This window comes from Camelus dromedarius, chromosome 14 (assembly GCF_036321535.1).
Source record: "Camelus dromedarius isolate mCamDro1 chromosome 14, mCamDro1.pat, whole genome shotgun sequence".
In the NCBI taxonomy this organism is placed as follows: domain Eukaryota; kingdom Metazoa; phylum Chordata; class Mammalia; order Artiodactyla; family Camelidae; genus Camelus; species Camelus dromedarius.
The window spans coordinates 6796592-6815241 of record NC_087449.1 but is presented as its reverse complement, the minus strand read 5'-3'; the positions used below and the strand labels follow the sequence as shown (position 1 = coordinate 6815241).

The 18650-nt window shown below is 46.7% G+C and overlaps 2 protein-coding genes across 15 annotated transcripts in view; one reads left to right on the top strand and one right to left on the bottom strand.

Moving 5' to 3' along the window:
* LOC116156970 (uncharacterized) overlaps positions 1-13934 on the bottom strand; it is an 80065-nt gene extending 66131 nt beyond the window's left edge. For 4 of the 14 annotated variants that reach the window (XR_010383769.1, XR_010383767.1, XR_010383768.1 and 1 more), the window contains exon 1: positions 10329-10644. Coding sequence is in view for 3 of the 14 variants with exons in the window: in XM_064493378.1 (XP_064349448.1) it covers positions 10329-10604 (276 nt within the window). In the remaining 11 variants the exon portion in view is untranslated. The other 10 variants (XM_064493378.1, XM_064493380.1, XM_064493379.1 and 7 more) reach the window with 7 other exon arrangements.
* Positions 13935-14646: 712 nt separating this feature from the next.
* On the top strand, positions 14647-17528 carry CCN1 (cellular communication network factor 1). Its single transcript, XM_010987172.3, has 5 exons — positions 14647-14933; positions 15228-15441; positions 15785-16141; positions 16266-16477; positions 16578-17528. Exons 1-5 carry the CDS (start codon positions 14871-14873, stop codon positions 16878-16880), a joined length of 1149 nt encoding a protein of 382 aa, XP_010985474.1. The 5' UTR covers positions 14647-14870; the 3' UTR covers positions 16881-17528.
* The last annotated feature ends 1122 nt before the right edge of the window (positions 17529-18650 follow it).

Genomic DNA, 18650 nt, shown 5'->3' with positions numbered 1-18650 from the left:
GTTCCCACATGAGGGTGAGAGAGCTGGTGTACAAAGAACAGACACATCATCCATATTTTTAGTCATCAAAGCATTCTGGAAGGACGGCTTAACATAGTAGATACCGTGACCTCACAGGACAGCATTATCTAGGTGCACAATCTGGGCACATGAATTTTGAAAATGTGTCCAGCACAGCTAAAGGGGTATAAGTGTGTGTGTGTGTGTGTGTGTGTGTGTGTGTGTGTGTGTGTGTGTGTATTTAACAGGTGGAGAAAAGAGAGAGGGCCGTAAAAATGATACAGGAAATTTACCAGAAATTTATCATTTCAGGTTTCTTTCAGACTTTCTCTCTCCCTACAGACCATATACAAGAGTCAGTGCCTTCAAGGGGAAGGGCAAAGAGATCAAGCATGCTTTGATTGCTCAGTATCCTTTAGAAAAGTATTTCTACACAGAATTTTTGAAAGGAGAACAAAAATCCCCTTGCCAAAAATAAGAATGACACATAGATTCAGAGGGGAAAAAAATCCTTCCTCGGTGAAGACAGAGACATCTTTTGTGTTCATCACTGCACCTTCTGTGTCAAGTACAGTGTTGGACAGCTGTGTTAACGAGGTAATTTGACGTCACAATAACAGCTAAACTTGATTGGACTCCTAGTATATGGCTTTGCGGCAAGCACTGTTCTCCAAAACCTGCATAAAGTACATCACTGAATGCTGACAACGAACCTGTGAGCTACGGGCTCGTACTGTCTCCACTTGGGAGGTGAGGACACTGCCCTAGAGCGAGGCTAGGTATCTAAGCCCAGGTCAAACAGCTCTGAAGTGAGAGAGCCAGAATTTCACCCCAAGCACTTCGGAATCTAGAGTTTACACTTGCAGAATTAAAAAAAATAGGCTTTCTGCCTCTGCTATATCCCCGAGGAATTTGAAGAAAGAGCTAAACTTATTCAGTATTATGGCCCGAACTGTATCCTCTCAAAATTAATATGTAGAAGTCCTAACCCCCAGTACCTCATAATGTGACAATATTTAGAAATAGGGCCTTTTAAAGAGGTAGTTAAGTTAACATGAGATCATTATGGTGTAATTCCAATTAGGGGTAATCCAACATGTCTGGTGGCTTTATAAGAAGAAATGGATTCAGACATGTGCAGCAGGAAGACCATATGGAGACACAAGGATGGCCATCCACGAGCCAAGGCAAGATGCTTCAGAAGAAACCACTCCTGCCAAAACCTTGACCTTGGACTTCTGGCCTTCATAACTGTAAAAGAACAAATTTCTGTTGTTAAAGCTGCCTAATCTCTGATCTTTCGTCATGGCGGTCCTAGCAAATAATATATTCAGTGTTAAAGTGTAAAATGGAAACCAAGGAAAACACATTTGGTCCAAATGAATCAAAACAAATAAAACCAACCCAACACAGATAGTTGCTTTCCTTCCATGGACGTGGGTTGACCAGTTATGCAACTTTTGCAAGTTCCCAGTTAGGTGGGAGATGCTGCCAAGACGTTCCTTTCAACAGCCCAGTCAGCTGCATTCTCAGAGGATCCCTGATGGATACACAGACTGGAAAATGTGACTCCACTTACAGTTTGTGGTGAGTGCACAATTTCTATGTCTGTGGATTTTCTTGTCTTTGATTTCCATGTTGTGAGTAGTTTTTCTTTACTATACACTCATTTATCAGGTACCTCATATTTTAAAGTAGTTTTTAGTACAAAAGTTATACTAAAAGAAAAATAATGAGAATATAAAAATCATCCATAATTCCATTATCCACAGATAATTCTATTAACAAAGAATGAATATATATATGATCTTTATATAAAAGTGATAACTTGATGTGTATAGAATTTTTCGTCCTGCTTTTGTTCAATTAACATTGTTTTGAGAGCTCTTCCCCCAAGTCGTCAGTTTTCAGAAAACATGATTCTAATGGTCTCGTGATATTCCTTCCTAGAGATTATACTATAATGTATTAAACATAAACTCAGTACTGGAAAGGTATTGTGAATCAGGCACTCCCCTAAACTGTTCGTAGAAGTAGAAAATGTTATGATTTTTGGAAAGCAGTTTGACATTATAGATCAATACTATTAAAAGAATTCAAACCCACTGCTCTGGTAATGAAAGGCAAAACAAAAGTATAAATCTTCGCTTTCTCACTGAAGCCATTCCTAACCATCTTCTTTAAATTGCATTTGGCTTTGACTAGTAGAATACAGAGACGTCGGTAACATCCCAGGTCATTCAACAGAGACACCAGTAGAGTCATATCTTAGTAGTTAGCCTGAACTGTCTCTTGAGTGAAGGCTATTCTAGATCTGCCCTAGGAAAGTATAAGGCCTTGAAAGGGTCAAACTGATCTGCACGTAACTTAACTACTCGCCAAAACAAAGCCCCACACTATTTAAAGAAAGAAGACAAATCCAGAAACTCAACAACATAGTAACACTCAGTTCCCAGTTAAAAGTTACTAGGCATGCCAAGGAGCAGGAAACTGTGATCGAGAATCTGGAGAAAAATTAAACAATAGAAACAAACCTAGAAATGACAGAGATAATGACACTAGAAGATAACATTAAAACAGCTATTATAGCTACGTACAAGTGTTTAAAGTAAAATGTTGGGGAGGGTATAGCTCAGTGGTAGAGCACGTGCTTAGCATGCACGAAGTCCTGGGTTCAATCCCCAATACCTCCATTAGAAAAAAATAAATAAATAAGCCTAATTACCTCCCCCCAAGCAAAAACAAACAAGCAAACAAACAAACAAAAAATTAAGTAATACATAAATACAATGAGAAGAGAAGTGGAAAATATTTTTAAAAGAATCAAAAAGTTTATTTTTTGACTACAATGAAACTAAACTAGAAATAAATAACAGAATAATGTCTGGAAAATATCCAAATATTTGGATCCGAAATAACACATGTTCAAACAACCTAGGAGTCAGGAAGAAATAAAAAAGGAAATTTAAAAGTCCTTTAAAATGAATGAAAATAAAAGCACTGTGTATCAAAATTTGTGAGGTGTAGTTGGAGCATCCATAGGGAAATCTACAGCACTAAATGCTTATAAAAGAAAGAAAAAGATCTTAAATCAGTGGCCTCACCTTCCAAGTTAAGAAGCGTGGCAAATAAGAGAAAACTGAACCCAGAGCAAACAAAAGAAATAACACCAGCTGGCACACCACAAAACAGTGGTGGAATCAAATTAAACACTCTTAAATGCTACCGAATGTAATGGAATCCCAGAGTATGGTCCTCTTGCCCCATCTGCTCTCCTTTCTTGTCCACTTCCAGTGTGGTCCACTGCCTGGGAAAAAGGTTTCAAGTAACTGGGCTCATCTTTAAAACTACATAACGGAAATCTTGGGGTTCAGTCTGCACCATTTCAGGTAAGGCCAAGAACATAACTCACATGTCCGCCGGTTATCATCGGAACGCCAGAAGACAGAAGTCCACCCTGTCAGGAAGCCCGGATTGCTTTACTGAAGGGAAGTGAAAAGGCATTCAGAACAAAAATAGCTAAGCCTTTATTAATGAGAGATTGTTAGAGGACCCTCAAGACTCATGCTTTTACTATGTTCTAAGCACAGTCATTTATGTCCAAGCAGAGAAGAACACAGCCTGTTCTTTCAAGCTCTGCAGGAGAAGTACTGGAACTTCCAAGAGCAACACCATCCAGTGCAATGGGAGGACCCCCAACCCCAGCACAGAGCCATGTTCAGACAAGGATCCTCAGGCAGTCTCTGTACAATGTATCTTTATGAACGGGTTTATCACACAGCATTTACACACACATTATGACCCATGCCCTCACCACTCTAAACTGTGCTGTCCTCAAAGTCAGGGGCCACATCTTAGTCAACTTTGTATCCCCAAACCCTAGCATGGTGGAACCAGTTAATAAATGTCCTTTAAAAGGCAAGTGGAAACCCCTTAAAAATCCTAAAGGGTTACAGATAACACCCAAAGTAAGCTTTGAGAGTTAACAGAAAGCAAAACAAGGCTTCAGATCCAAGTTGAAACCAAAGAACAGAAGCTTATAATCTCTTTCCTGAGTTCAGTTCAATTTTTAAAACATTTTTTAAATGGATTTGTTTCCAGCCTTCAGTGAGCGTTTGGGTGGGACTGGGTTTGATCTGAGCCAGTCTGCCTATGCTTTTCCCACGGTGCTCTGGAAGGAAGCAGGGAGTGATGACTCACAACCTGGCACAGCCCTTAGTTCCTATGTACTGACACCAGATGGAATTCCAAAAGAAAGAGGGGCGTTCACAAAGGATCAAAACCTGGATGCTCCGGCCCTAGGACAGGGTTCACGTTACAAACTTTCCAGCGTGATGCTAAATTAGCCCCATTTGGTCCCAGACAGTTAATGACAAATACGTGGAGAGGTGACTTCACGTGGAAATTGTCTCAATTCTCACTTCATGTCATTTCAAAAGGCTTCCCAGACTTTACCCCCACACCCACCCTCATCCCCTACCTCCTTCCTAGGCCCCGGTTTTTCAGAATGCAGGCTCTGGAAAACAGTGCTTGCAGGATGGCCCAACTATGAAAGCAGGCCCTTTCTGGCCATCTTTCCTGGATTGAGACCCAAGGACTTCTCCATTCAAAATAGCAGAACAACGACCTAGAAAGTGCAGAAAGCCCAGAGAAACGAAAGGTGAATGGAGTCCGGATAAGCTGTGCTAACAAGAAAAGATAATGAATCGACAGGAATGTCATAATTCACTGCGTTCTTCTCATTCTTTCCCCTACCCTTACCTCCCCCAAAACACACATGCACATGCACATGCACCCATGCGTGCACACGCACGCACACACTTCAGTGCATTGTCCAATACCCTTTTCATAGAGTCATCTCACTTCCTCCTGAGTTTCCACTTCCTTTATGAGCGTTTGCTCTTTTTCTACTTTATTGTTACCATCCTGCCTTTATAGAGCCTCTGCATTACTTTTGTGCAGCCTTAGACTGCCATGGCAGCCCTCTCTGTCTTTTGAAACACAAAATCCCCAAATCATATTTCCTGCATTATTTCCAATTAAACTCCACATCCAGGGGAACATCTGTCTCTAGAAAACAGAAATCACATTTACCCAAATCGTTCTACCTAGTGCCTAGCAAGGAAGCAAATGTAAGTGCAGGCTCAGGATCGCTGTGCCTTTTCTCTGATTATGATGATGATGATAATGACCCTATTCACTTTAATTAGCACCTCTTTTTAGACGTTAGGCTCACCAGTGGCTCAAAGACTTCAATGCATCTGAAGGTGCCACAGAAAGGTGAAAGGGCTGGCTCTCTAAAGGCAGTGTGATAACAATAAAAGAAAACAGAAAAAAGAGCAAACACTCATAAAGGGAGTGGAACTTGGGAGTCAGGACAGAGCAGCAGACATGGAGAAAGGGCACACACAGGCTTTGAGTCAGAGAGCTCTGGGTTAGAATCCTCATTTGGTCAAGTTCTAACTGTCTGAGTTCAGGCCAATTGTCTAACTTCTCTGAACATCGACTTCCTCAGCCCAGAAAGATGCTCAAATGTTCATCTTAGAAGATCTCCTTGAACATCAGGGGAGATAACCTTTAAGGCATTTGGCTCATGTCAGTTGCCCTGTAAATGTCAGTTCCCTTCCCTCCCCCACAGAAAGAGGGATCCGGAGTGATAATTTCCAGCAGCGCCCAAAGAGCTGGGCTTGTCTGTAATCAATGCATTTTCAGAGGCTCATCCTAAGCTTCTCACTTTTAGATGTTTTCTATTGCCTCGTGAAGATGCCTGTGTTCTCTGCAATCACCAGCTTCAAGGGGAAAGTATATGTTAGTGCCTGTGTATAACTGGGCATACCAGTCCCATCCATCAAAATATACAAACTGACCAAGACCTCACACCTTTAAAGGATGGGACTCAAAGTCCCTTGTCTGGACTCTCAAAGCAATCTGGCTGCACTGCACTTAGAACACAGATCACTGTATTATATTTCCTGTTTAAGCACCTAGATCTCCCCTAGGCTATGAGAGCCACAATAGCAAGGTCAAGGTGTGACTCCTTTTTTGCATTGCCAACTAGCATGAAGCCAGTCATTCACAGCGTAATTATAGGATTGAACCGAACCATCCATCCTCTGGGTCTGCAGTGCTTTAGTATATATGTCACACTTCATAAGCCCCTTGGCAGCCTTTCCCTGAGCCTCAGAAAGTTCAAGCATTGAACACGTATTGTCTTTGTCCTTTAAGAATCAACTGTTTGGGTGGTGATCAAAAGGCACAAACTTCCAGTTACAAAACAAATAAATCCTGAGGATGTCATGTGCAGCATGGTGATTATAGTTCATAGTACTGTATTGTATATTTGAAAGGTGCTAAGAAAATAGATCTTGAAAGTTCTACTCATCAAAAAAAAAAAAAATAGTAATTATGTGAGGTGATAGATGTGAACTAGACCTGCTGTGGTGATCAGTTCCCAATGTATACATATATCGAATCATTATATTGTACCCCTAAAACTAACATAAAGTTAGATGTCAATTATATCTCAATTTTTTTAAAAGTTAGAAACAACTACAAAAAAAAAAAGAGAATTGACTGTTTAGAAAAAGCTTTTTCTTTTGAAAGCTAAAACCTATTCAAAGAAGAGTGGATAAAAGATGTCAGAGAAATGCGTTGAACTAGCCTCAAATTGCTCTATGCTTTTTATGTATTGCCATAACCTTGGGCACCTGACCCAAGCCCACATCCAGGGCTCAGGGACACCTCGCACAAGGTGCACACGGGGTGTGCTTGGTGCGTGCCTGAGGGCTCCGTGCTTAGCAGCTCTGTTGTGAGGGCAACCACACCAAGGGAGGTGGCAGTACCCTCTGCCTCAGGTAACAAAGTCGGGACGGTGATGACTAAGTCAGAAGTATCTTTCAATCTCCGAGTTCCTCCTCTGCTCTGACACATCTCTTTCTCTTCAGAGGAAATGAGAACAAGCTCAGGCAAGGGTTCCTGGGGACGGAACCCTCTTTTACTGTGTAACTCATTCATTGCCAGACTCTCATGAAGAAAGTAGGGTCCACGATGACTGAAAACACAGATAAGCTCACATTTAGAAAAATATTTAAGTGACAAATCCACAATCATTTGTTAAGGGGAAGTCAAGAAGTTAGGGGCAAGTGCCTAGAGTCTCATGGAGGGTAGATTTCATGGAAGGCAAATACCATGTTCTCCCTCAAAAGAATGGCCTTTGGAGACAGACACTCTGCTCTACCTTAACAGCTCTGTTTTCTCATCTTTTAAATAAAAATAAACTACCCTACAAAGTTCTTTATAAACATTCAATGAGATCACTAACTCATCTTTATATTAGCTGCCTTGTCTTTGGTAGGCAAAACCCAGGCCCCAGAGATACAGCTGTCCCCATGGCTCGCAACTCTGAGGCCAAGTGTCAGCTGGCATAAATCCTCAGACATGGTGTTTTGTGTCTGGCTGATCCCTGGGGCACTTGAGTGCACGGCCCTTGAGTTGGGGCAACCTCATCATCTTACAGATGAGGAAACCCAGGCAAAGACCTCACATGGCTCAACACTGCTTGCAGGCAAAACTGCAATTCCATGGCAGACAAAGCCACTCAGTGCTTTCTTAGATGGTCACTGGGCCCCAGCGCAAGCCAGGATACTGGGCTGGGTAGATCTTATAAATCACATCATCTGTATACCATTTATCAAATGCTTCTATAACTAGAGCTCATTTAGTCTAAAGGATACTGACTATTCTCTAGAGAATAAATCTAGCTCACTCTATGCTAACTGTAGTAAAAGTAAAGATAATGGTGGTGCTTGCAGTGGAAATAGTTATAATTTATTAAACCTTTACTATATGCCAAGCATCCTGCTGAGCATTAAACACATCTTATGCCTTATTTCACATAGTCAGCCCAAATGCCAGGATCCTCCTTTACACTGAATCCTCAGTTCTGCAAAAAGCTGGCATGAAAAAATGCCTTCCGTCTCTCTGTAGGACTATCAGTGCCCTCATGTACTGTGCCCACATTAAATCCCTTCTAAATTCTGAATGTGGTATGTGTGGTTTGAAGTGGGCAATTGAGAGACAGGTATCTCTGGAAATAAAACACAAGAGATGAAGGTTACTTCTTAATCCCAGAATATGGAACCAACCCATCTGATAGTGATTTATAATTAATACACCTCACATTGCTCAATCTAGTCTAGAAGACAGATTGCAGGGTAGAGTGGGAGAAGTGCCTTCCAGTCCATTCCTTTGAAATGTTTCTTTGTTATGACAAAACAAGAAGTTCTGTAAGGTAAAGGGGTTAGAAATGACTGGCTTCCTGTGGACAGATGCCAGGTGGAGGAAATAAACAGACATCGTTCCCACTGGTTACGAATGCCCTGAAAAAAAAAAAAAAGTATTTCCTATCATGCTGCCAAGGCAATGCCTGTTGCTTACAACATAAATTCAAGGGGAGAAGTAAGAGGGTGACTGAGTAGTGTTTGGGGACCGTGGAAAGTAGAAGATAAGAAAAAAAAAAAAAACACACTTATTCCAATTTTGTGGATAAAGTGTAAACTCTCACCGCTGAGTCAAGTGACAGCCCTGATTCTTAAACAAAAGGAAGTCGAGCCAACCTGACAATGAAGTGGAGCCCATGGCGCTATTCCTTAACATTTCACGGAGGCTGGGAGTTACAGAACGCCAGAGCGGGACAGCTTCTCAGAGACCTGCAGTCCGGAGACCACAGCTGCCAGCTCCATGACATTGACTTCTTGGGTTTTCCTAGGGTTAACTTAAATGGCATCTTAACCTTGTTTTAATTAACTACTAACATTTTAAAAATGAAAAGACTTCATATAAAATTCCAGGGCTCCAGTAGCTCTGGTATCTTTTTTTTAAAATAAGAAAATAAGCAAACACTAGACCTACATTTTCACCTACCAACCACTCAGCACCCCCATGAGGTTCCCCCATCCTCCATGCTGAGGCCAGCGTCAGCTGGTGATAATGCCTGGAATGGCATTTTGTTACCTGGCTGATCCCTGTGAGCCCTTCAGTGCATGTCCCCTGAGCTGGGGCAACCCCATTCTCTTATAGATGAGGAAACCCAGGCAAAACCTCCCATGGCTCACCCCTGCCTATAGGCAGAGTCCCAATGCCACGGGTGAGGCCATTTGCAGAAGATCCCAGCTGACCTATCCTGCCAGTTCCCCAAAGGAATTCTACAGCCCAGCCTCAGTAGATGGTCTTCATTGTGCATGGTCAAGGCTCTTCCCTCTGTCTCAGATATCTTTCCCTGTATCAGATTCTTGCTCATCTGTACGGAACTCAGAGTGGTTCCATCTTCACTCCCCAGGCCCGAAGTGTCCACACAGCACTTTGTACCCACTTTAGCAATGGATTATAAAGTCCATCGGGGAAGGTCGATGTTTAAGTCCTCTTTTTTTATGTCACCAGTGCCTACCATGGTGCCATGACATATCATGAGCTCTGAGTAAATTTGGGCTTCAGAGAGGATAAACCATTTGTCTTCAGATACATAGGTAATTACACTCACAACATATGATTGGAAAAAAAACAAGTTAAAAGTAGATTTGGTCCATGAAGAACACGCAGACTGAGGAATTATCAAATAATGCTGAAAACTTTCTTAGTGACAAATATAGTTGCTACCCTGCCAAGCCTTCCTTACTCCAGAAGTAGGGACTGCCTGATCAGTGTGGCTTGTGGGGTATCAGAAGGACCCCAAAGGCTTGGATATCTTCCCCCTACCCCCTGCCAAGATGCCCAGAAATCCACTATATAAACGTACTTGCACTAAGGCTTTTTCTGTTCAAATGCAGCATCCTCCCTTTCCCTCTCCTCCGCAAGAGCCATTAGGCAATTCTTAGAGGTTAGCACAGCTTCAGTTAACTTATCAACTACGTTTCTATCTGATGTCTTTATCCTGGAAGATCTGGGTAAGTTGTGATAGAGTTAAATAAAGGCTGAGTTCCAGAAGAAGGCACGGCCTGAACGTCTGAAGTAAGAGATGGGGAGCAGGCACAGGGGTTAAATGCAAGGCCGGTTGGGACCAAGATGGCTGGGTCCAGTTATGCTATTTGCTAGGTGAGGGCCCTTTGGCGAGACATTTACCCTCTGTGCCTCCACTTCCTCATTTAGGTAGAAAATGGTGTTATTAAGAGGATCTACGTTAACGGGGCACTGGAAAATCAAGTGAATAAATGGCAGGCATTCAAAACGGGGCTTGACACAGACTGAACCCTGTATAAGCTTTGGCTTCGGTCGTTATTAGGAGATGATGGCATGGAATTTAGCGCTGAATAGGGATGCTCCAGTTTTACTACCTGCTGTCTCCTTTCCCAAATAACTGCTGAAAGATACAAGGTCCAGAGAGGACGAGCGGCTTCCCGAAGGCCGCAGGCTAGCGGAGAGCAGAGCGAGGGCTTCCTGGCCAGCGTTCGCCCCGTGAACTTGCTGAGGAAGAAAGGAAGGGCTGTGGGAGACCGAGAGAAACCGAGAGAGAGCTCTAGCCTCTCTTCCTTCAAAGGATAAAGGGATCCAGGCCCTTGGGACTTCTCCCCTAAATCAACTCCAAGCCCCCGCTCTCGGGTGGGCTCCATGTCTGAGCAAATGCCACCCTCTGACACACACCCACACCCCCGCGCTGGGCGTACCCTGCAAGTCTGGCACAGCGCGCCAACTCTCTGCCCCGCTGGGAGGACGAGTCAACAGTGGGGTGGACGGGAAAAGTGACACAACCCGGCCGGCGCCCCGCGCGCCCGCCTCCTACGCAGCGCGGGCCGCGCCGGGCCCTCTCGGGGCTGCGCGCCGGGGCCGGGCGGCCGCGCTCTCCGCCGCGCTCTCCACCGCACGCGCGCGCCCGCCGCGCCTGCGGCCCCGCGGCGCGAGGCCCGGGACGGGCGCTTTCGCGCCGTTCTGCGGCCGCGCGGCTCTCCGTCCCCTTCCTGAGGCCGCCGCCGCCGCCAACGCCGCCGCCGCCCCCCGGACCTGGATGACGGAGTCTTGAAAGACTTTCACCAAATATGGGCCGGGGCTGGAAACGTCCTGCGCCGCGCGCCGCCGGAAACCTCTAGTCCTGGCACCCGCTGCGACTTGGGGCGCGCGGGACGGGCCGCCGGCAGGGGGCGGCGCGCGGCGGGCGGCCGGCTGCGTCCCGGTGCTCCGGCCCCGGACCTCCCCGCGCCTCCCTGTCGCGCGGCCCCTGCCTGCTGTATCCGCAGGGGTCCCGGGGGCAGCCGAGGCCTTCCCAGCGCCTCTGCCACCCAGTTCTCGCCGCCATCCCGACCCTCTGGCGCTCCCTGCGATCGCTCGGGGTGGGGTGGGGGCTGGAGCGGGGTGGGGAAAAATAGGACGGCGCCCTGGCGCCACCCTAAAGCTGGCCTTTGGCAGTCACAATAAATTGTTTGTTCCTTAAGGTGGCTGTAAAAAGTGGAGTTGTGAGACAGACAAGTACCTATGAGGACATGCGCACGCACACACGCAGCTATTACAAGCAATCCTGCCGTCCAAAGCAGTGGTTCTCAGGGTGTGAGTCCCCGGACCGGCAGCATCAGCATCACCTCGGGACTTCTTAGAAATGTAAACTAGTAAGAAATTCTGGGGTGAGGCCAGTGGGGTCAGTCTTTTAACCAGTCCTCCAGGTGACTGTGATGCGAGCCAAAGTTTGAGAACCACTGGTCTAGGGCTAGGAAACCGGAGTCGCCAGATTTAGGGTGATGATTACTCTCAGTTGCCGCCAGACAGTGAACCCTTCTTTCGGTGACCTAAAATTCCCTGGCATCAGTGGGTGAGAGACGTTCCCATCGCTCAGCCCGAAGCCAGGAGCCGAGAAGACAAGCAGCCCCTTCTCTGTGCCTTGCAGCCCAGGGAAACAAGGCGGCCCGTTATTCCTTCACGGAGCACCCGTAGAGGGAGGGAGGGAGGAAAGAAAGCAGAAGAGCCATGCAGAATTAGCACCCGGAGACACTTACCCATAACCGTTTGCACATTTACCCTCCAAATTCTCAACGTGAACTGATTGATCTGCAGCTTTCAGCGGAGGACGCGAGAACGCGACCGACGTCTGGGGTTTCTGGGCTTGCCTCGAACAGGACGTGAGGAGCTGCTGTTCCTCACGCCTGATGCTGTGGTTTATTAGCAGGCGCACCAGGACATAGTACATGGAAAGGCTGTGCACATAGGTTACTTCTGTCTCTCCGGCTCCCCCACCTCTTGGCCCTGCTTGCTCCCGCTTCCCACCCCCTCCCACAACACACCCCCTGCTTTAAATGGGTAGCGGACTGTGAGGTTCTGTAAGTTTCTCCTCTGGGGCAAACTTATCCTCCAAGACTCCCCAGATTAAGTCCAGGGGGGAAAAAACCCACACACCCTTGCTAGAAAACTTTAATCTGATTTTTAAAGGCATCTCTGGAATGGTGTGTGTTTGAATGCTGTGCAGAGACTGAATCTCTTTGGGGTCCCCCTCCTCCCCACACACAACTTCAATAAAGGAACAAGGTATACATACGAGCCAATTGGATCATCCACTGTAATTTTATTTTAAATCATGATAGACAGATTGCGTGAAAAACAAGGAATTCCAAAGAATTTCCTGCTCTGGGAACAGAAGTTAAGTCTATATTTAACAACATTTGAAGCTGTCAAGAATGCTTTGTGGTTGGATAACAGAGACAGAAAAATGTTAAAAACGCAGGCTACTGCTATACCCAAATATGGAAATATTGTTACGTCTGGTGTCTGATTCACCATCTGGAAATACTTACAACCATGAAGTCAAATAGAAAAGACGCCACAACAGAAGCCAGGACCGCTCCTCTCCATTCTTTCTCCAACACCTCCTCCCACCCTGTACTGCGCCTACTCACCCCCCATCCCCAGTCACTTCATTAAGGAGGAAAGAATAAGGAAACTCTGATAGAAGGGAAAAAACAAAAACGTTTTCCAAGTAATTGATGAATTGGCTTGGGTAGGATGTAGGGCCCAGAACACCTGACAGTCTATTGTGTAAAGTATGTCCCCCCACCACAACCCTCCAACGAAACCTTAGAGATCCTACTCTCTCTAGCAAAAGCCTCTAAGAGCACTTTTGAATGAATGAAACTTAACTCTTTCCTGCCACAGTTCTCTTCACTGGAAACATTTTCATTGCAATAGCTTCTCATTGTGTTTATCAGAGTCATTCATAGAAAAGTCACACTGAAGGCCTCCTTAAGCAAGGCTGCTCAGTCATTTAGACTGAACAGCCCTAAACATTAAAAAGGACAAGGAGTTCTCCGAGAGCACATCTAAAAGGGACACTGGCACAATTATTGTGTATATTTTTTATGAAAATTACAGAAGAAGATAATTTGTGAAACTTTGAGGGAAAGTTTATCAATCATACTAATGATACTTGATGTTAAAGTAAATTGCTTTGTTAGGGGTCTTCTATTGTGTGTTGCAGGTAGAATAGAAAATTAGAATCTGCTAACTTTTTTACTACAAAATATTACGTCCTAAATCTCTTGTTTCTCTGTTCTTAGAGAGCAAAGCATTGCAGTTCACTTGAAAGGGAGGCTTTTAAGTGGTCCCAAGGAAACGAGTTAAACCCCCTGCCAAACTTTCAGCTTTAAGGAGTCTGCTTTTTCCAGAGATCCCCTGGACACAGTAGTGATGGAATCTGGTTTGGCTTCGCAGTATATACAGGTGCTCTCAATACAAATCACTCCACGGTGGTCCCCTCCGGCTTCCGGCCAGGTGCTTAGTTAGAGTCGCCTCCCTCAGGCGGAGGGAGGCTGTAAGGGCTTACCCAAGTCTCCCGCATCCGTGAGGAAGTGTAAGTCAGCCTCCCGGAGAACTCCCTGTGTTCGTTTCCTCTCGGACTTCCAACGCAGGCAGTGGGCTGGAACTAAAGTGGGAACCTCCAAAAACAAACAAGTACGACGTACCAAAAAAAGGGGCGGGGGGGAGCGGAAGGGGGAAGACCTCTGCCTGGGAATCTGCCAGACAATGGGGGAAGTTGATTTTTTCCCCTCTTCTCATTCATAAATGCCACTGAGGGTATTAATTTGCAATACACTTAACTGGGCTAATAAACACCGTGCCAAAGCTTTGGGACTTGAGCTGAGCATGCCTCTATGAAATCCTCAAATAGATTCCTGGCTCACAGACCCACACTCCCTCCGCGTTCGCCTCTCTCGATAGATAACTTGACCCTCACCTTCGCTGTAAACAAGTAAACAGCTCGCTGCCTTCCCGGGTGAGAGCTTCCAAGGCCGCCCGGTCAGCTCGGCATCACCAAACAAAACGACTTTTGTTCCTCCCTCCCAGGTCTTCCCACCCTCCCAGTCCAGGCAAAGTTGTGAACTCGCCCCCCTCGGCCCTTCTACCACTATCATCTGCATCACGCCAAGAAGAGCCCTCCCCAATGTAAGTTATTTAAAGTGGAAAAAACGTAAGATTATTTTCTTGAAGGGTCCAGGACAAAAAAAAAAAAAAAAAAGTGCAACGGAGCCAGGGGAGGCGCTTGGCAGGAGCCCGCGCCAACCAGCATTCCTGAGATGTTTGAGAATTCTGGAACGCGCAGACAGAGCCGACGTCACTGCAACACGCGGCGCCGCGGCCGCCGTATAAAAGGCGGGCTCCGGGCGCTGGGGCAGACCGCGAGCGAGAGCGCCCCCGAGCAGCGCCCGCGCCCTCCGCTCCTCCTCCGGAAGGACCTCCAGAGCAGGACGCCCGCAGCTCCCTCGCCTCCCGGCCCTCGCCTCCCCGCCGCCCGGCCCACCGTCCCAGCCAGGCCAGGCCAAGCCAGGCCGGCCCGCCCGCTGCGCACCGGTGTGTCGGCGTCTTTGCTTCCTCGCTCGCCCGGACCCCTCCTGCGCGCCACGATGAGCTCCCACACCGCCAGGACGCTTGCCCTCGCCGTCATCCTTCTCCACTTGGCCAGGCTGGTAAGTTCTTTGATCACCGCTCCCGGATCCTCTCTCCCAGCCCCTTCCCCTTTTCCCAGATGGCCCGCGGCAGAAACAGATACACTGAAAAAAGATCGGGGGCGTTTCGGGGTAGCTCATTCTCTAAGCCCGCCCTGAAGACGTGCGGGGGGTACCCCGCGCACCCTCCCGGGGTGGCTGGGCTGGACCGGATCAGAGACCCCCTGCCACCCGGGACAGACACCCGCGTCCCTTCCCAGCGCGCCCCTCCTGCACACCGCGCAGAGCCTCACGCGAATCCTCTCCCCACTCCAGGCACTCTCCACCTGCCCTGCCGCCTGCCACTGCCCCCTGGAGGCACCCAAGTGCGCCCCGGGAGTCGGGCTGGTCCGGGACGGCTGCGGCTGCTGTAAAGTCTGCGCCAAGCAGCTGAACGAGGACTGCAGCAAAACGCAGCCCTGCGACCACACCAAGGGGCTGGAATGCAACTTCGGCGCCAGCTCCACCGCTCTGAAGGGGATCTGCAGAGGTAAGATGCTTGTGGTTTGGCCCCTTTAAAAAAAAGAATAGTCCCCGTAGCCCAGAAGTTTAGTAATTTTGAGACCATGTATGGTGATGCTTTGTTGTTGGTAGCTTGGCAGAAAGGCACATGATTTCAGCAGTCTGGAATGCAATTCAGTGTGTCTGGGCCCAGCGAAAAGCGCATACGGAAAAGTGATTCCTGACTAACTTATTGTTCTGGTCTGGAGTCTCCGGGGAATTGTAGGAAACTTTACCATAAGTTGAATTTAACAGCAGAAAATATGTGTGCGTTTAAGGTCGTCGTTCGGAATCTTCACTTTTCTCCTTTTCTTTTTGGGTGCTCTTTGCAGCTCAGTCAGAGGGCAGACCCTGTGAATATAACTCCAGAATCTACCAGAATGGGGAAAGCTTCCAGCCCAACTGTAAACATCAGTGCACATGTATCGACGGCGCCGTGGGCTGCATTCCTCTGTGTCCCCAAGAACTCTCTCTCCCCAATTTGGGCTGTCCCAACCCCCAGCTGGTCAAAGTCACCGGGCAGTGCTGTGAAGAGTGGGTCTGCGACGAGGATGGTGCCAAGGACCCCATGGATGACAGGGACGGCCTCCTGGGCAAGGAGCTGGCATTCGATGCCTCCGAGGTGGAGTTAACGAGAAACAATGAATTAATTGCAGTTGGCAAAGGCGGCTCCCTGAAGCGGCTCCCGGGTAAGTTTGAGACTGAGAGGTGATACTGAGGTCCATTCCTAGTTGGAAGCTTTAGAGAAACGAGAATAGTTGACTCTGTGTGGGGATGCCTCTGAGAAATCTTCCCTCTTGTTTGTCCCTCTAGTTTTTGGAATGGAGCCTCGCATTCTGTACAACCCTTCCTTGCACGGCCAGAAATGTATCGTTCAAACAACTCCATGGTCCCAGTGCTCGAAGACCTGTGGAACTGGTATCTCCACACGGGTTACCAATGACAACCCTGCATGCCGCCTGGTGAAGGAAACCCGGATCTGTGAGGTGCGGCCTTGTGGACAGCCGGTGTACAGCGGCCTGAGAGTAAGTGCTGCGGTTCCCAGGCCGCTGGGCGACACGCGAACCTCTCTTCCAAAAAGGAGAAACATCGGAGCTAACATCCCTTCTCTCCTCTTTCCTACAGAAGGGCAAGAAATGCAGCAAGACCAAGAAGTCCCCCGAGCCGGTCAAGTTCACTTACGCTGGCTGTTCGAGCGTGAAGAAGTACCGGCCCAAGTACTGCGGGTCCTGCGCGGACGGCCGCTGCTGCGCGCCCCAGCAGACCAGGACGGTGCAGATGCGCTTCCGCTGCGAAGACGGGGAGACGTTCTCCAAGAACGTCATGATGATCCAGTCCTGCAGGTGCAGCTACAACTGCCCGCATGCCAGCGAGGCCGCCTTTCCCTTCTACAGGCTGTTCAACGACATTCACAAGTTCAGGGACTAAGTGCCCCCCGGGGTTCCCAGCACCAGGCTGGACCAGCTGGGGAGAGAAGAGTGGCAGAATCACGCAGACGTGGGTGGGGGCGGTGGGGTGAAGGGACTCACTGTAGAAGGGATGCATTGCTCGTTCTTGAGTAGTATTAAGGTGTTTGGAAACTGCCAGGTGTGCTGGTGCGTATGGACACTGACGCAGCCGCCACTGGAGAATACTTCGCTTCATAATATTGGAGCACACGTTCCTGCTTCATCTTGGAGCTTGGTGTCGATGACGTTCTGTTTTCTGTTTGTAAATTATTGGTTAAGCGTATTTTTCTCTAGGCGTCTTTCCTTTCGGTTCTACAGTTGTGAAAGATAATCAGGTCAGTTGGACAGTTAGAGCATTCTTTGATAGACGTAAATGGGACGGGGGGGGGGTCCATCCCTTCCCGAGGGTGACACTCCGTGAGTGTCCGTGAGAGGCAGCTATCTGCACTCTGAATTGCAAACAGAAATCAGGTGTTTCAAGTCTGAATGTTTTTATTTATCAAAATGTAGCTCTCGGGAGGGAGGGGAAATGTAATACTGGAATAATTTGTAAATGATTTTAATTTTATATTCAGTGAAAAGAATTTATTTATGGAATTAATCATTTAATAAAGAAATATTTACCTAATATCTGAGTGTATGGCAGTCAATGTTTTTAAAGAATGTCCAAAGCCATTGGGAACAATCTTGCTTATACATCCAATCATTGAAACAGCATTTACTGAGTACCTACTTTGTACCAGGAACTGTTCCAGGTGCTCGGGATAGAGCAGGGAACTAAACAGGGACAAAAACAGGACAATGATTGCTTTTATGTCTTCAGGAGAGAAAAATCTTGGCATTTAAAGCCATCTATTTCAAAAACAGGTATTGAACACCAAGCATTGTACAAAGCACCAGAAGGAATCAGAAGCTAAGTTTGTGATTTAAATAATAATGCTTTATTTTCATAAGAATTCAAAGCCTAAGGGTCTTCATCACACAGTCTCTGTGAGGTGGGTATGGTAGAGGCATTTATCATTTTAATCACTAGTAACTGTGCAGGCCCTTCAGTAGAGGAGAGAAACTTTGATGAAAACTGTCCATAACCCAGGCTGCCCATATCTAAACCCATGGGCAAGATTAAGTGTGGTTGGATAATGTGTTATAAGGACTTGTTTATAACTTTATATTTTTCTAATATGCTCCTAAAACTTGGGAGAACTACTTAAAAATTTACCCATGGTTGGGATCAGAGGAGAAAAATTGTTAGAATCTATAGGAGTCAGTTTGTTTTCACTGAATGAGCTTGAAGCAATGACTTGTGTTAATCCTAATAAGCTGGTGATTAGGTAAACATGCCGTTAAATGCAAAGGAATGCAAGGAATTTCAAGTGCTTTCCCAATAGCGTGAGGACCACGCTACCCCATCCCCCTTTCCTTTTTATAATATACGTTATATTGAGGGAGGAGGGAACAGTTAGATAGAACTGGCTATCCAGAAGGTCAGAGGCTAGACGCAGAGCATTCCTAAAAGAAAAAGACCTGAATCCTAGGTCTAGGAGAAGTTGAGAAGGCTGCGTCAATGTTTGCGAAAATGTTGATAGCCTGTTTTAGAAGAACCTACATCTTTAGAAAGCATTGACAATAAACCTTTTATAGAGAGAAGTTTTCCTGTCATCGACCCTCTTGGCTCTTGCTCAAATCCATAGTGAAATATTTCAGTCTGCACTTAGTTAAGAGAGTACTTGAATTTTTAGGCAATAAGAGA